We start from the raw sequence: 18,937 nt of genomic DNA, 5'->3' as shown, positions 1-18,937 counted from the left end.
ATCAGACAACAATGGCTAAAACAGTCATGTGGTTTTCGGGGAACACCTTGTCCAAAGAAAACAATGTTACCATGGAAACTGACAATCCATGAAAAACAGAGATAAACAACAACAAAAAATTACTGCCTACCCCTGTCAGGTTTTCAATCAAAACGGTCACATCCTTAAGACTCCCTCCGGTCAATCATGTGTGTTTGCTTTATCATCCTTATTTATTGTGTTGCTAGGATTACCTTTGGATCAACATAAAGATCCCTGACATTTCGTACAGTGTTAAACTAAGTTGAAAAGAGCCATTGCTGCATTGTCTCTACTCCTCGGGGGCACGACACTTACTCCGTGAGGTCTCGTATTAAGATGCCAAGGATATCCATGTTTAAGTAAGTAGACAAAGAAACCAGGCCATTGTCACTTGCATATCTTTGAAGGCCCATGTTGTGTAGAGTTTAAGCAAGTGCCTTCAGGCGGTCAACTATGGGACTTTATTCACAAAAGGGCTGGTCCCAAACAGTGGACACACCAAACCTCTCTGACCTTATTTCATTCCCATCCCACAAAAGAAAGCGCTCTATAAAGGGACTCCACAGTTCACAAGATCTCACAGGCAGAGGACTCCCAAACCAACCGCAAACATGATCCAAGGTGCGTACGTGTCCTAGGATGTGTAACTGTGGGATATGCGCTAAGCTCCTGGATATACCGATGGTGACTAGCTGATTTTGATTATGGTGTATTTTCTTCCATGAACAGGTTCGCGTTCAGCAAACAACAGGAAAGATATTCTCCTCAACATTTTCCTCTTCCTCCTAGCTACAAAATTCGATAAAAGCTTTCCGTTAGCACTGAGCGACTGCGGATCAGAGTACAGACGTCCAGGTATAGTTTTCATTTCTGATTGAATCACACAGAAATGAATTGCTTGTTTACATCATAAAAATATCAGAATTATTTGAATTAGCTTATTTTGATGTATGCCTTTGGGTGTTTTCAAGCTTGTGATTCTGTCCAATTTGATTAACTTGGAAAACTTTTATTCGATTCAGTTGTTTTTTGCCTCAAGTAAGAGTTCGTACAGTTTTTTGCGCAACTAATCTGGTCATTCTTGTCACGACAGAGTACACAGACATCTCTGTAGACTGTGGAACGGAGTACATCAATCTGGCCATCAAATTCTGTCCTGTCATATACACCGGCTACAACGAATCGGAGTTAATTCTCAACAACATCTTGAATAACCCAGACTGCCATGCGACCCTTGATACTACCGTTTTACCTCCTGTGGCCCGATTTAGGTTCCCGATTAACTCAACCAATGCCTGCGGCAGCAACTTTGTTGTGAGTAATAGCTATAAATCAAAGTAAATCATATAACTTAACTTATTATTCAAAGTCAAAACTAAATGGTCAGTCTGTTTTTATGGCAATAAATACAATTAATTCCTAACGTTTCTCCACAGACAATAAGGAGTATAGGGACAGGCGTATTCTCAGACTTCTCCAACATCGAGACGGTCAACATCAGTGGAATTATACGATCGAAAGACATCACAACAGGCACTGTGACGTATAACGCTGAGCTGAAGTACTACTACTCGTGTGCCTATCCTCTGGAGTACCTGATCAACAACACTCAAGTGGATGTGTAAGTGCTTATTTTCTCTCATGGTATAGCATACCAGGTCTAAGATCAATTTACTGAGGATAAAAGAACAAAACTCGCTGGGGAATAAGCGTCTTGGTGTAGTATCACTCTCTAAGAACACGTTAAATTCAATTGGTCCATCCCTATTTTTGTCCTCAAGGGACAGGAAGACGATATCATATTCCCAACAGAGAGACACAGATACACACGTCTAGTCTCAGAGTTGTCCACATTGAGTAATTGTGGGCAGTTTCAGCTAGACTTTAACCTAATTATGCCTTCTCACAGGTCGGCCTCCTCGATTGCAGTAAAAGACAACAACGGCAGTTTCATCAGCACTCTGAATCTCAGACTCTTCAGTGTAAGTCTTTCCCTAAACTGGACCTACATGCATCTATAGATCAGATCAGCTAGAGACATACACAAAAATAAAATATGAATTTATCTGAATTTCTTTTAATTTCTCAGGACATAAACTACACCCAGCCTCTTGTCATGCCTCCCCTCGGTATTGAGCTGAGGACTAATGTGTTTGTGCAAGTGGAGGCCACCAACTTGACCTCCCAGTAAGACCTGTTACGTTGAGTATCATTATGGCAATAAATGAATCAATTTTGCATTAAAGTCAATGATTGTTATGTATTTCACAGGTACTTTGTGCTGCTGGACAGATGCTATGCCTCCATTTCCACCTTCCCCACCACCAGGAGCTACTTCAACCTCTTTGTGCCGTAAGTTTAATCATAAAATATTATTAGATTTTTGTTGTATTTTAACCCCAAAAGTACTGTGCCTTTACTATGGTACTTTGATCTATACTATGGGCATGTTACATTACCACTGCACCATGTATGTAAGCTTGTTTATAAAACTCTAAAATCTGTCCGATAGTATTTGGTGGGCCTGAGAGAGAATAATTTGCTATTTGATGATTTGTTTGATCAGTTGCGGCAGTGATCGGCTCACTAAAATGCTGGTGAATGGGGAGATGCAAATTGCTCGGTTCTCGTTTTCGGCCTTCCGCTTCACAGAGCAGCAGAACCAGACAGTATCAACATACTACCTGCACTGCATTACAAGACTCTGTGAAATATCAACCTGCAGTACATTTAGGGTAAAAACATTCAACTTGTACTTCGCTTTCATATTATTTGTCCTTGAATTAGCTAATTATAATTTATATAAGCTAAGCCTAGGCAAATTAGAAACACCTTTTGGCTTGGGATGGGTATGTTTTTTTTTTTCTGTCATTGTCCATATACATTGGTTTTGCCAAGCTTTGCTATTTTGGGGGGATTTTTGAACCAAAAAAAACCAACATATACATTCAGTTCACCTACCCAGAGACAAACACTGGCCAAGACACTTTTTAGACTCACCATGCTCTATGGCTCTTTCCACAGCAATGTGGCAAACGAAAAAGGAGAGACGTTGTGCCTTTGACCACCACTCCTTCTCCAAATGGAGTAACAGACAGCAGAACCATCACATCACCAGCCATCGTCATACGTGCAGAAAATGGTACGTTCTTTCCCCTTTGTGAAAACAAAATGAATTATTGATCTCCAACACTGCTGAGATTTAAGTTCCAGATCTGATTTTATTCTGTTTATTTCATTTCAGTGGTGGCAACAAAAGAGGAAGGTGAGCTTCAACTGTTTCACATATAAAGCATGTAATATTTGTCCAGATTCACTTCATATTTTCCAGTGTTGGGGAACCATTTCCTGAATGTAGCAATGTTAACTAATTGAACTAAATACTAATTTAATGAAACAAAAATAGGCAACAATCAAGCGCTCTCTTGTAGAATGTTCATTTTAGTGAATCAGTTTGTTCAGATAAATCATCTAAATGAACTAGTTCAAAAAGATAAAAATCATCAATTCAAGTCTGTGTGAGGCATTATGTATCTTTTTACAGATAAACATACAGTACTGCTGTCTATCACTGTTTTTGACACTGTATTCTAGTTTTGTTGTTGTAAGTTATTTTTTGAGCCAAATAATTTGATTATTTTCAATTAAAAAAATATTTAAATTATTACAATTATTTTAAAATATTTTATATTTTTATATAATAATATTTAAATAATTATTAAATTATTTAAATTAATTTACTATATGAATATGAATTTTCACTAGCCATTACTCCAGTCTTCAGTGTCACATTTTGATTTGCTGATTTGGTGCTCAAGACACATTGATATTAATATCAATGTTGAAAACAATTGTGCTGCTTAATATTTTTGATGAAATAATGATACATTTTACTCCAGAATTCTTTGATGAATAGAAAGTTCAAAAGAATAGTATTTTTTGAAATAGAAATCTTAACATTTTTGACCCATTTATTGCTGAATAAAACGAAAACTTTAAAACGAAACTTTTGAACAGTAGTGTAGTTTGCTACTTTTGTTGAGCTTACATTCAATTCTAACCTCATATGTCCTTGTTTTGCAGAAGTCACAATCAGCACGAAAACACCTTCAGACTCCTCTGTGGGTCTCGGCGTGGCTGTAGGCATCCTGGCATTTGCCTGCATCATGATCGTAGGAATGGGAGCAGTTTTCTACAAGAGACATTGGCACAACGCACCTTCAAAAATGCCCCGGTGAGCTGAGACACCCTGCTCCAAGAGAGGACTGCCGGGACGATCTCTCACCACTGGAGGGCTGAGCAGGGCTCAGCGTAGAACTGTTTCGGACATCTTGATCTTTTCTATAGTGTTTCTTGGTGAATAATCATAGCACAATGTCTTTTAGAAGAGCAACAGTGCACTACATCAGCTCTACACCTTAAACTTGTGTTTAAGTGTAGCATGGGCCTGGGAATACATGTTAAAAGCACAACCAAAGCAGAGCTTTAATCCTTAGTTTATATATAAGGCAATATGAATTCTCTGTGATTTTGTGTTTTCGAATTGAAGTGCATTAAAAATACTGACCCAACAAATGAATCCAATCCCAATGAGCTCACACCGTGGTACCTGTAAAACACAAAAAGGAAATCAATCCGAATGTGTGCGGAGGGTTTGGAGCTCTTCAAGACAGTCCCTAATACCTTCTAAAATGTTATATGTTATTTATTAAAGACTACTCTTTCTGCTTAACCCTCATGCAATTTTGACACCCCCATATCTAAAGACTAATCATGCACAGCCCAAAACATCCCTGCATTTACAATGAAACTTATGACTTTTAAATCAACACTTTTAACGCAATAGCAGAGTTAGATTAGAGATTCCTTCTGCATGTTCAACTTCATAAATAAAGAAATGGAAATGAAAGCAATTTCGAATGAGAGTGAGCCGAAGGAGAGTGCAGCAAAGCGTTGATTTTTAGATCTGAAGTTATGTTCTTGGCTCTGCACTTTGTATCTTTAGAATTCCTATGGCAGGCTGAGCTCTTAAAAGTAGATGTATATTTGTGATTCATCCATTAATGCATGCTTCATATGAATAAAGGCTGCTGGTACAAGAACAAATCACTGTCCTCTTGAGTGGATTCTTACTTAGTAGCATAAAATCATGACATCTGCAATGGAAATGGAATTAGATTGCTTGAAAATAGCATTTGGGCCTTTTAAAACTATTATGCACAATTAAAATGTGACAGAGGTGAGTGTAAAATGTTGTAAAGGTAGAAAATACCTATTTAAAAGTTGTCTATATGTTGAAAATAAGCACCTAACTAAAGTGGGTCATGCAAATTCATTCAGAAAAAGGGGATTTTTGGGTGCCACCACTACAATATTAGTATGGAAATGTGAATTGAAATCTGATCACAGTCTAATATCATTTTACTGAGACCTGCCAAATGCACTAATGCCTGACTTGTATATTGTCAGGTGTCTTTACTGCTATGATTAACCTAATTTCATTGTTCTCATTGTTTAGGGAGTCTTAAAGGGTTAGTTCACCCAAAAATGAAAATTCTGTCATTAATTACTCATCCTCATGTTGTTCGAAACCCGTAAGACCTTCGTTCATCTTCGGAACACAATTGAAGATATTTTTGATGAAATATGAGGGCTCTCTGACCCTCCCATAGACAGCAAGGTAACTACCATGTTCAAGGTCCAGAAAAGTACCAAGATGATCGACAAAGTAGATTGACATCAGTGGTTCAACTGTAAAGTTACGAAGCTACGAGAATACTTTTTTGCGCAAAGAAAACAAAAATAACGACTTTATTCCACGTTTGTCTCTACTGCGTCACTTTGGAGGAGCGTTCACGACAGTACCACGACGCGAGCGTGTCGAATAAAGTCGTTATTTTTGTTTTCTTTGTGCAAAAAAGTATTCTCGTAGCTTCGTAACTTTACAGTTGAACCACTGATGTCACACGGACTACTTTGTCGATCATCTTGGTACTTTTCTGGACCTTGAACGTGGTAGTTACCTTGCTGTCTATGGGAGGGTCAGAGAGCCCTCAGATTTCATCAAAAATATCTTAAATTGTGTTCCGAAGATGAACAAAGGTCTTACGGGTTTCGAACAACACGAGGGTGAGTAATTAATGACAGAATTTTCATTTTTGGGCGAACTAACCCTTTAAGGGCCACGTTTTCATGTCTGACACCTGAAACTGCTCTCACAGCCACGCTGGAGAAAACGTGATCTTATGCTGCACTCCCTATGGATACCTCACATAATTATCGCCAAATTACACAAAATTATCAATCAACCATTCACTCCATTCAGTTTTTGTTTTGTTTTGAGGTCATGATTGGGACAGAAACCCTGTTGAGTCTTCAGTGTGCAAGACGCCCAGAGGGGAAAGGACAGATTCGCAGACGGATCCAGCACAGAAGTAGGGCACATGATGATTCATACTGTCAGATGTTGAACTAGGCCATCATTTTGTGGCTCTCTTTAAGTCTCTTTGTTTCTTTTTCACTTTGTTTTGCAAGCATCGCTTCAAATATTTCAACGCTCCACATTCTGACTCACCCGCAAAGGGTACAGTGATTTTCCAAAGAAATGTAGCATGAAAATATAATAGATATTTTATTTTTAGGATTTATTAATCCAGTTTTTATCTGCAGTGTCCTACATAGCACACAGCAGCTGCCGGAAATTTACTGTAAGAAATACAGTAACACAACTCATATCCGCATACTTTGATAACTGATAATGTTAATATACCAATCAATTTAAACAACTAAAGTAGGTCATGGACAAGAACGGTGGCTGATAAATATGTATAGACAGAGTACAGTTATATCCATGCCAACACAAAACACCATTAGGGTAACACTAAAATAATCCAATAAACTGAATACAACATACTGTAAAACAAATTTGCTGTATCACGTCTGTGAACATTTCCACAGCACATTATGAGGTAACTTTTATTTTACGAAATAAACCATTTTAACAACATTTTACTGTAAGAGTTGATGTATTATTTTGTTAAATATAGTATACACTTCATATCATAAATGATCATATTTTTACATATTTATATATTTACATATTTTGCAGTATTTTAAGATCAAAACTTAAGATAAATTTCAAGATCAAAATTGTATTTAATTCACATTAAATAAAATAAACAATACTGTGAACGAAGTGCATTAAAATTGTAAAGTTCTGTTTTGTTAAATATGCCTTTTATTCATAAATTATATGGTAAATCAATTTTGTTTACATATATCTATGTTAATGACCATTAAGATCAAAACTATTTTTTGTGTAAATGGTATAAACTTAAAGTTAACCAATTAGCATTTTTATATTCACCCACCAAATGTTAAAATGATAAATATGCATATTTCCATTGATGACTGGGAAAAGTACAATTTAATTTAATTTAATTTAATTTATCCAATAAAGTATGTAAAATGACAATGCCACTAAATAGATCAAAGTTCTTTTTCTTTTCTTTTATAAAGCTTTCCAATCTTGTTAATGTTTTAAGATTTTCTTGTATCTCTGCTGACAAACTAAGCCGAAACCAGTTCAGATTATACCCACAGTAACATTGTCCTTTCATCTCCACCTTTGTTTCAAGCGCTCAAGACAATAGGATGGAATTTCCTGTTGAGGAAAGCTTATTCATTATTCAAAGGCCCTGCCTCACAGGAGTCATACCCAGTTATTAATGATAGAATGAGTGGGTGAGAGGAGGACTGAAGAAGCAGAGTAATGAAGGAGGCAGAGGAGAACGAGGGCTGTGCTTTGAACCTCACTGCAGGAGCGCTGTAAAAGCTTCAAAGCTCTGTGGCTTGAAGGAGACCTGCAGACCGAACACACATAAGGGCTATATAGAGCTCTGAGCCCAAACCTGCTCAGTAATCCTGTATGCCTCTCTAAAACCTCTTACAACAATGGGATATTCCTTCTGTCTAAAGACCACCAGCAGAGAAATATGCTCAGGTCACGGTCACACCTGTAGACTCACAAACAAGAGGACTTCACTGAAAATAAAGGGCTTCCATTAGAAAGCGTTTCACTATGAAACACTTTGTTCTTGAGGAATGTAACTTTTGGTCCTAACTGTGATGGAGAGGCAGCCTTTATCTCCTATGAAGTTTTGATTGAGTGTCTTTGACTAGTGCTCTAGTTTAGTATCCTTCAAAACCACAAGATATCAAAGGCAAATCATTTCAGAAAGTCTTTTTACAAATTGCATTGAACTACAAACATCAACAACCTTTCAATTTTTTTTAAACCTTGGAAATAGATCAAACTAGAAAGTTCAAACTAGATTTATTTTATACTGCTTTTTAAAGAAAATTCTTGTAAAATGTATTAAACAGTGTTAGTAATATTTTACCATGTAATTATTATAAATAAAATAAAAATATTTAAACATTATTATGATTATTATGATTATTGTGTTTTATTTTATTTTAAAAAGTGAATTAAAATACATTATTTTATATATAATATTATCATTATTTAAATTAAAATGTATTTATTTAAATATTTACAAATAATGAATTACAAATAAAGTCATAATAAATTTACAAAATAAATTGATTATAATACAAATACTGTATATTGATCACTGTTAGTATTATTTTCATTATCATTATAGGCAGCTTACTATTATTATCATCATCATTTTTTTATTTTATTTAAATATTTGTAAACATATTTAAATATTTAAAATAGTGTAGAAAATACATTATTATTATATGTATATAAAGTAATTATTATTATTTTAAATAGTAAAATAAATACATTGTTATTATAATATTAATAGTATCATTTTATCGAAATGAGTGTATTTAAATGTTTTTCTAATTAAAATGGATGAATATTTATTATAATATAAATAACATTTTATTTATACTAATAAAAACATTTCAAATATAAAATAATATTTAAAAATACATTATTATAATATAAATATTTTATTTGTATTTTATTTCAATCATGCCAATTAGGTACAAACATGAAAAATTGAAATACTTGGGTAAATAAAGTGTATTTTGCTTTGGCAGTAAAAAGCAATTCCAATTATTCTTGACTGTAGCACTATAGTGCGTGAAGAGCACAAACACAACAGCTGTCTTTCTACCTATAAAACTGCGCTGCTTTTCAGTCAATGTGTTTCCATTGCACATCATGCGTCCGGTCGATAAATTGTGATAAATATTACACTTGTCACCGAGTCCAATAATTGAACTATAATCATTATGTTGGGACACTGATCTATGGTCTCCATCAATGCTGCAGGCATGGTGGGATAGTTCTTGGTTCAGCTCACGGGGGGATCTCTCCTATCAGACCTCATCAGTGTGGTCAGCCTCTCGTGAAAGAAGAGACCTCATTCTAGAGCATGATTGAAGAGAGAAAGAAAGCGAGAATTCAAGACGAGCTAGACTGAAGCTCTGTGAGCAGAAAAGCTCCATGTGATTACTTCTGTTCTGCTTCAGACAGCAGCCATCATCTCAACACACACACTTTCAGATGGACACTGTGTGCTCCATTGAGAAAGCATCTGGGACAGATGGCAATAAAGGTGTAGACGACATTTTTAAAAGAATCATATTTCACTTGTTGTGCTCATAAACGCTGCAGCTTTACTTCCACTGACTGAAACATTCCCAGGTTCACAGCACAAATAATGTAGTCTTATCACTCCCTCCTTGTTCAGGTCTGTCTGTATTTGTTCGTGCCTGTATTTCGTGCTAGTCAATCAAAGTTGAACGACGTAGCTCACGAACGGTATAGGTCAGGAAATTGGATTGAATCTAAACCTGATTCTTCAACCTGGGGCTGGGCAACAGTATCAGATCCTGTTGTTTTTTTATGTCCAATCCTAGCTTTCAGTTTTGAGCACTATTCAGGAATGAATCGTTTGTTCAACTTTTTCTCCAAATGCCCTTGATGAACCAAAGGCGATGCGTGAAATATCAATGTGGCTGTAAATATGATATCTGAACAGTAGAGGGCAGACATGCAGCAGAGCAGAAAGAGAACTGCTGCGTAAACGAGGGAGAGAGAGAGCTGAATAATGTTCAGCCTTGCTAGGGCACTGAATCATAAACAATATTAGCAACATACTATTTCTATTGTTCCCCTGATAAGATTTAATAACCAAACGCTGTGTCTGATGAGGCAGAGAATCGTGCTTTTTTTCTGGAAAAAAAAAATACATGTTGCTATTACACTGTTTACAGAATTATCAGTTAGAGGACAAACTCACAAATAAAACAATTCTGTCGTCATTTACTCACCCTAATGACGTTCCAAACGCAAATGTATTTTCTTCAATGGAGAAATAGATGGGGAGATGCATCGTGTAACCGATTGTAAATCAGTTTTTTTTCCCATTAAGAGCTTATGGTTATACTTTATGAACACAAAAACAAACCCAGCACAAGTTGTGAAAGAGAGAAATGAAAGAATCAAATGTGAAGCTGGAAGAAATCTATACTTTATTGTTTTTGTGTATTTTTCACACACCTTGTTGGTTTCTTCAAGTTGCATCAGAAAAGCCCCTCAAGAATAGCCTACTGGAGGACTTTGGAACAACTTGAGGGTCAGTAAATGATTGGTTCTTTAAAATACAACAAAAAGTTCTGAAGACGTGCAGATCTAAAATGCTACATGGTGTTACACTGCTGTAGAACTGCAGATTATAGATGAGCCATGAGGCATGAGCAGATGTGAACATTATATCTGCACAGACACATTTATGTGGTTGAGTATAAATGTAATGTGCACACAGCAGTCTGATCAAGACACTAATGTAAAGTAAAGTTTAATTGCACTCTGTGTCTGTGCAGTCTGAGTGGTTATGTCCATCATTACCATGTTGACCAAATAACCTTTACTTTTACATGAAGATAACAATAGACATTTATTAAACATACAATAGCCTAATATATCCCTAAAATCATTGTAGAGGGAATTTAGGTTAGAACAGAGTTAAGACCGACTTTTCAGCAAAGGTAATATGTAATTTTACATATATAGCCTATAAAATGTACAGTATTCACATATTTACAGTGGTGTGAAAAGGTTTTTGCCCCCTTACTGTTTTTTTAATTTTTTGCATATTTGTCACACTTAAAAGTTACTTGCATTATCTTTGTGTAATATTAAAATTTGTTTGATGATCTGAATCTTTTAAGTGTGACAAATATGCAAAAAATTAAAAAAACAGGAAGGGGGCAAAAACCTTTTCACACCACTGTATATAGAGGGTTTAGGGCACTTTTCAGCTGGTTAGTCTGGGAAAACAGATAAAATAGCTGAAGACCAGCTTGCTTAGGCTTAGAGACCAGTTAGTCCAGATTTTTGAATGTGTTTGAAAGAAGTCTCTTATGTTCACCAAAGCTGCATTTTTTTCAATAGTACAATAAAACAGTAATACTGCAAAATATTATTACAATTTACAAATAACAGTTTTCTAATTTTAATATATTTTAAAATGTAATATATTCCTGTGATGTAAAGCTAAATTACTGCTGCCTTCAGAGTCACATGATTCTTCAGAAATCATTCTATATACAGTATGTTGATTTGATGCTCAAGAAACATTACTTTTTATCAATGTTGAAAACAGCTGTGCTGCTTATTATTTTTGTTGAAATGGTGAGACTTTTTTTCAGAATTCTTTGATGAATAGAAGTTTAAAGAACAAGGTTCAGAATATTATGATTATATTCTGAAATTCCTTATCTGCATAAGATAAGTCTGTGTTTGCTGACATTGCAGGCCGTTCCAAACGAGTGATTGTATCGAGTCAAGTAAACTTCTACAGAATCTTTGAATGGGGACCGTTACTGTGGTGTTATTTGTGTCTGTATGTACACGCGAGTGCTTTTATGTGTGTTTGGTGGCAGGGCTCTCAGCGAACAGTCCCCTACTGTTCTGAGTGAAAGGGTAATTGACTGTGAATGACTCTGGCTTTAATAAACACCTGCTTGCTCTGTTACCTGTGTTGCATCAGTGCGCCTCTTCTAGGCTCTCCAAGCTGCCATTTATAGAAAAACTCCACTGAAGAGCCTCAGGCTCTCTCCCTAGCTCATTAATCAGTATCCGCAGTGGACATAAAGTCATTTACTTTTGACAAGCCCCCAGTGTGTGCTATGTGATAGCAGGCCTGGCATAACAGTGTTAATTGGTAATTTACTGGAATATCCATACGAGGAAGTGCAGAGGACAGAGGCCACGGCTAAGACCCAACGTCTAAGGTGCTATTAGGTTTGAAAGAAGTCGAATGGTGCCGTTTAAACAGCAAATGTCACATTTGAAGGCTACAAACTCACACACACAACCTTAAACATGTATACGTGCAGCTCTTACAGACGATTACCATGGTAACTGCCAAAACACCATAGGAACTGCAATTTCTGCCGTAAACTCACATCAGTGGTTGCTGCGTCAGGCTCTAAAAACATATTTTATAGAACTGTTTTTGCCCAAACAATAAAAGTTTATGGGGTCCAAACAGCCACACATACTTTTATTGCATGGACCATCCATCCATAAATAAATAAATAATCAATCTTATATCATTTTTATTTTATATCTTCTTTTATGTTCCACAGAATATGGTCATACAGGTTTGGAATGGCAAATGATGACAGAATTTAATAGTAACTAAAATTACATTTTCATACATTTTAAATGCATTCAACTTTTTAGCCTATTTTGACATTTCTGTTCTGATTTCTATTTAGGTTTAAGATAGTTGAAACCACAACACACATTAAATATTAATTTAAGGTTTACAATTGCTTTAATAATTTAAAGCAAATTTTTTTAATGATTTAACTGTTTTAATTATTTAGATTGCATTATTTTATTTTTTAAAACATTCCTAGCAACCACCTACAGGTTCGAATTTTAATTTTATTAATTTAATTTAATTATTTTATTTTATTATTTTGACAGTGGTAGTGCCAAGTTAACACGTCCTTACTCAAGTTAAAATAACTAACTAACTATACTATAGCAGTCAACATTTGAAGTGTATCTAAAAAGTTAATCAAAGTTGTCCTAAGACAAGAACGCATTTTGGTATTAGGTTTTAGGACAACCTTTTTAATGGATTCACCTTGCTATATAAAGATAGAGAGAGCGAATTTGCCCATCAACACGTTTGTCTACCAGCTCAGTGTCTCACGGCTGGAACTGAGAGAGAGAAAAGAGAGGTAGACAGTTAGACAGAAGGAGAGCAGAGCAGCAGAGAGACAGAAAAAGAGAGTATGTCAGCTTTAGAATTCCACTAGATTCACCACACTGCCAAACTCAACACCCTCAGGGTGACAGGCGGGAGAGAGAGAGAGAGAGAGAGAGAGAGAGAGAGAGTGAGAGAGAGAGACGAATGGCAATGACGGAGAGACACAGTAAAGATGTAGTGCTTATCAACACAAAAGACAACAAAACTGAACAAGCCCGCAATAGCTGTGTCATACTTAGAATAACATTACAGTGTTTGGCAATTTCCCTCTGTGCTTTCATTGCTTGCAGTCAAGATTACATTCGAAAAATATTTCAAGCCAGATTTTTCAATTTTGCTTGTACCGGTACAACATGAAGACATTCAGCACCCCCAGGTTTCATTCTTGCATTGTGGAAATGCAGAATATATTTCTGCACATTAATGCAAAGGGCATTTTCTCCTGTGAAGATGAACAATCACAGATTTATTCGTAGCGCTATTCACAATTGAAGATATAATAAACTCTTGCTCTCTTTCTGTCTGTGTCTCGCTTTGTTTACTTACATTATACTGCATACTAAATGTGTTTACTTACTTTCAAGTAAATACTGTAGTAACAAAAAAAAAGTTTAAAAGATTAGTTTTGAGACCTACTATAATGTAATATTTCCTTGTCACCAGAAGACTTTTGGGTAATATTAGCTTGAAAAGCATGCATAGAAATGTAATTCTCAAATCCAACGGGAATAGTATGCCATCTGGGTGCTTTTGGCATACTATTTTCAACCTACTATTATTTGGGATGTGCTAATCTTGCATACTATAATGGGTAGTATGCAAATTTTGACACAGATCTCCTTTGAATAAGTGAATGAACACAATTCTCTCATCCTCTGATTGTGACTCATCCGTCTGGTGACATTGACACTGAGCGCTGATATCACCTAACCTTGATCACGAGTGGGATGGAGAGAAAAGGGCCGTCACCTCATTCAGGCTTATTTGAAATTCTGAGTAAGTAAATTATGAACGTTGAGCAAATTAAGCAGCCTGTGCCTTGTCTGGCTGCCAGAGCGTCGGACAATACGCTTGACAAACGAGAGAGCTTCACATCCAAGCCCCCTGTCTTGTCAGCTCACTCTCGCTCCCCTGAGAGACGTCGTTTAAAGAGCCCGGAATAAATCAGGCCGATGAAATTTAAGATGTGGCTCTCAAGTGGATTGCTGGGCATAAATCAACTTGCTTTTTTAGGGTTTTACATTCATTAATTAGATTAAACAAAATCAGGGACCATCATGAGCAGGGCTCAACAATAAAAAAATTTTCCTGCCAGTAACAAAGCAACAGCATTGTTCAATACATGGCAGAAAACCAATTGTTTAAATTTGCATAAATAGAATACATATAAGCTACATAAGCAGGGATGCACAAAAAAAATTAATAATAATAATAATAAAGATAATAAAGTTATGTAATATTCAATTTAATTTAAAAATGTAAAAATATTAATTATATTATTATAATTATATAACTATTAATTATATTAAAATATAATAAAGTAAAATATACAAAATAAATATACAAAAAATTATAAACAAAAATATTAAATCATTGAATAAAACATTAAAACATTACAAATGTTAAAATAAAATCATTTTAAAAACTTCAAGTGAATTTAGACAACACAACTTTATACGATGAAAAATGTATATTTATTTTTTCAAATTTGTTAAAGATTAGCTACAACCTTAGTTAACTATATCAGTTAACCTGAACTAAGAATGAACATCTATAGCATTTAACCTTAATTCACTCAATTTCAACATTTACTAATACATTTTTAAAATCAAAAGGTATATTTGTTAACAATACCTCACTGTCAGCCAACATGAACAACTACCAGTCAGTTAATTTTTTTCTTAATATTAACAATGATTTATAAATGTATAAAATATACCTTTAATGTTAGTTAATACATGAACTAATGTTAACAAAGAAGACCTTATTGTAAAGTGTTACCGATTACATTTAACAGAATTAATTTAATTTTATCTGAGCGACAGATGATGACAAAGGTGATCTAAGGGCCTGTTTACACCTGGTCTTTTCATGCATTTTCTCTGATCTGATAGCTGTCTGATCGTAAAAAAACAGGTGTAAATAACCTCCAAAATGCTTTCAAGATGGATTTAAATCTGAACGCTCAAAGGACCTTAAGGAGGTGGTCTGGGACGCATTCCAGATGAAACTGGAGTGTAAATGCATCTGCTTGTTGAAACCACATATGTACATTTTCCGCATGAACAATTAAATACTGACCAAATTGAAAGAAAACTACAGGTCTGGTATGATCACAAACCATCCTTGCATGCAAGAATCACTCACACACCTCTTGTCTTTATCAGCCTCTCTCACTAATTGCTGTAGTTGTTCACTCCTCTCCAAACATCCTGACGTCTTCCTTTCTCTGTCCCGGCACAGCCTGCAGGGGATAACTGCTTGAATGGGCACTGAGTGGTCAAAACTGAATAAATCTAATTTTTGTTCATAATGGCATTTCCGTCTGGACTCACCCCTAGTCAATCTACTCTCCGGAGACTTCTGCACAAGGTGGAAAATGCAGAATTAGAAAGCGGATAGCCACCTCCATTAAATGTAGATTAATTTAATTTGTTTAATTACAGTTTAACGATGGAAAAACAGGAAATTCCTACTGTAAGTTTTCCGATATTTGGAAAACACTGGAGCAATTACACTTTTTATACACTTTTTTAATCCTATACATTTCCTGAGCATGAAATGTATAAATAAATGGTAAATGGTATGAATCGACTATAATACATAACATTTTATGCAAAGGTGATCATAAACAAACATTTTTTAAGGTAATGATGCTTTCAAATATATAGGCTTTTGTTTAATGCAGCCTCAAGAGCTTTCCAGCAGCTTCATCAGGTTTTCCAGTGACCTCATAACCTGTCTAGTTCCATTCACCAACTCAGAGATCCAATTTAGGGAGGTGACCTAAACTTGGCAAGGTGCAGGTGATGTTGTCTTGCGGCTGACCTTTCCCTCCATACTAATTGCTGTAACAAAGTTTGAAGACAGACTTTTAAAACAGAACTTTCTCCTCACTGGTGTCTCTCTGCAGTTTTGTTGTGACTCGTGGAAATCTCCGGTAAGTTAACTGTGTTCACAGATTACTATTTTCTTTCAAGTGCACTATCTAGCACACAGTACTGCTAAATGTACTTCAGGAGTACTCAGAAACAAATGAATAGCTCAGAATTTTGCACAGGTAATTGCTATTCCCCAGAAATACAAGTACATAATTTATTTGCTATTTTGAGGATTTGAAGTGAATTTGAAAAAACAGAAAGAAAAAATATGAAAGAAAGATATTTCTTGTACATTTTGGTATAAATGGCTCTAACCATATGTTTAGAAACAAAAAGCTGCTTTATATATTACAGAGTCGCTATATATTGCACATGACCAGGTCCACTGCTACCTGTGTGCGCGCACACACACACACACACAATCTTAAATTACATAGATGTCCCACTAGAGTAAATGGGGTTAAGTGCTTTGCTCAAATGCACAATAGTTATGTTTCACAGATTGTCCTTTGTGGTGTGTGAACCTACAACCTTTAAGAGCCCAGACCTTTAACTACTAGGCTACACAGAATCTGTATATATCAATATGATATACCTGATTGTATTCAAGTTCAGTGTAAAAATAAAGCTGTACATTACAGTAACTTTATACCATACGGTCTTAAATATAAAGGCTTCAAAAGGGGTTTCTGCAGAGATGCTATAGAAGAACCATTTCAATTCGCTAAAGAAGCTTTCAGTGAACAGTTCTTAAAATAACCATTTTAATAACCCAAAGACCTTTTTTTTAACTATAAAGAACCTTTTCTGAAATGGAAGTTACATGTTCTTCATAAAACCATCAATGCCAATAAAGAATCTTTATTTTTAAGAGTGCAGGTGAGTTTGTGTGGCTTATTGCTTTTATATGATTTTGTAAATTTGCTAAGTCACCAATGTTGAATAAATAGTAAGATACCACATATTAATATTTATAATCAGAACAAACAGTTCTTCAGCTTTGCAAAGTAAATACATGCTGTTCCAAAACCTGTATGACTTACTTTCGTCTGTTAAACACAAAATACGTTTTTTGGTGTTTGTTTGTTTTTTGGACCCCATTGACTTTCATTATAAAAACAATTTAAGACAAAAGGCAAAACTATTCATTTTCTAAACTTGATATTATGACACTTTTCAAAGCTCAGTGTAAAAATAAAATTTTTGAGAATACTAGAAATCAGTCTGAATGTTGTCACTTTCAGTGTTTGGTGGCTATATCTAAAAACTGACAATTGTAGTCAATTAAATTGCTACCTATGTCAGGATACAGTAATAAAAATCAGGAATAGGAGAAAGACCTTGAACAAATAAAAGAAGCGTTATTTTGGGTGTAAATAGCCTAAAGCTGTGATTCTCAGTGGAGAACTAGCAGAGATGAAAAAGTTTAAAGACTTAAATCTGAGGAAAGAGGAAGAAGCCACGGATGAAAGAGAAGAAAGGATCGGAGAGAGTTGCTACGGGTTTTCGGGGGGCCATGGCCTCGAATCTGAAGAAGCTGCCAAAAGAAAAGAGAAGAGATTGAAGAGATTTATTTGCACATTTTTGAGAAGACCTAACCTGGAGCTACAGGCAATTGAGTTCATTCAATTTATTTTTTAATTATAATTAAATTATAATTCAGAATCTGCCATGTAACAAGAGATGGGCATTGGACCAAACTGCATAATTCTCTGAAACCACCAGAAGAAGCAATAAACATTTGAGTGATAATCTTGTAGATACTTACACACGATCACACACACATACCAGAAGCTCTCAGTAAACACAGCATTATCGGTGCAAATGAAACTCGCATTCAGACAGCCTGTTATTGTGAGGGTTTTTCAGCAGCCACTGCAATCACACAACAATGTGGCACTCTCAATAAAAGAGCAAGTGTTTATAAATGGATCCTTTTATGGAGAAATATTGGCTTTTCCAAAAAAACGTCAGTGGGAAATGTCTTTATGGATAAACACGACAAACGAGAGCCTGACGTTGGTTACTGGGTTTGGATTTGATTTATAAAATCAAATAATCACAGTATAGAAAACCATACATGTATTACAGTCACGTCTTATAATCTGGCACTGCTAAATGAATCATTTACTCTATAGAGTTTGTTGTTCTGAAATGCATAATTGCTTGATACAGTACAATTTACCGGTTATGTAAGACCTTGGCTTCACTGAAACCAGATCGCTATGCCAGAACCGACCAGCAGAACGCAATCCAATAACTGTTTCTATGGTGAGATCTGTTAAGCAAAATTACACAAAGACAGACAACAAGAGGAAATCATGCAAATTAGGTAATTAAAATACCAAAAAAGAACAAATGGGAAAGAGGAAAAGGTTGCTGACCTCAACACAGCACTGCAACAAGACATGGATACAAACTATTATTGTTTTTTTACATTTGCTGCTGGATGCTTCAAAAAAATAATCTGAAAACAGTGAACGACAGATATGATTTCTGAAAAGGGCTATACAGAATGAATCAATCAAATCATAGAGTCTGAGG

General features: G+C 35.4%; 1 protein-coding gene across 1 annotated transcript; it reads left to right on the top strand.

Annotated features, from left to right (window-relative positions):
• Window positions 1–594: 594 nt before the first annotated feature.
• LOC107693965 (zona pellucida-like domain-containing protein 1) lies at window positions 595–5,127 on the top strand. The gene is made up of 11 exons (XM_016493555.1): window positions 595–642; window positions 751–876; window positions 1,115–1,335; window positions 1,458–1,642; window positions 1,931–2,003; window positions 2,111–2,208; window positions 2,293–2,373; window positions 2,588–2,756; window positions 3,046–3,163; window positions 3,266–3,286; window positions 4,105–5,127. Exons 1-11 carry the CDS (start codon window positions 633–635, stop codon window positions 4,257–4,259), a joined length of 1,257 nt encoding a protein of 418 aa, XP_016349041.1. The 5' UTR covers window positions 595–632; the 3' UTR covers window positions 4,260–5,127.
• The last annotated feature ends 13,810 nt before the right edge of the window (window positions 5,128–18,937 follow it).

The sequence above is a fragment of the Sinocyclocheilus anshuiensis genome, unplaced genomic scaffold (genome assembly GCF_001515605.1).
Source record: "Sinocyclocheilus anshuiensis isolate Anshui unplaced genomic scaffold, SAMN03320099.WGS_v1.1 scaffold694, whole genome shotgun sequence".
In the NCBI taxonomy this organism is placed as follows: Eukaryota; Metazoa; Chordata; class Actinopteri; order Cypriniformes; family Cyprinidae; genus Sinocyclocheilus; species Sinocyclocheilus anshuiensis.
The sequence above is the reverse complement of the archived record's forward strand: the minus strand, read 5'-3'. Positions and strand labels throughout refer to the sequence as shown.

Excerpts from the sequence above, each read along its gene's own strand:
- LOC107693965 (XM_016493555.1), top strand. Across the intron at positions 2,004-2,110 it reads TGAATCTCAGACTCTTCAGT|GACATAAACTACACCCAGCC; the intron begins GTAAGTCTTTCC and ends TTAATTTCTCAG. Across the intron at positions 3,164-3,265 it reads CGTCATACGTGCAGAAAATG|TGGTGGCAACAAAAGAGGAA; the intron begins GTACGTTCTTTC and ends ATTTCATTTCAG.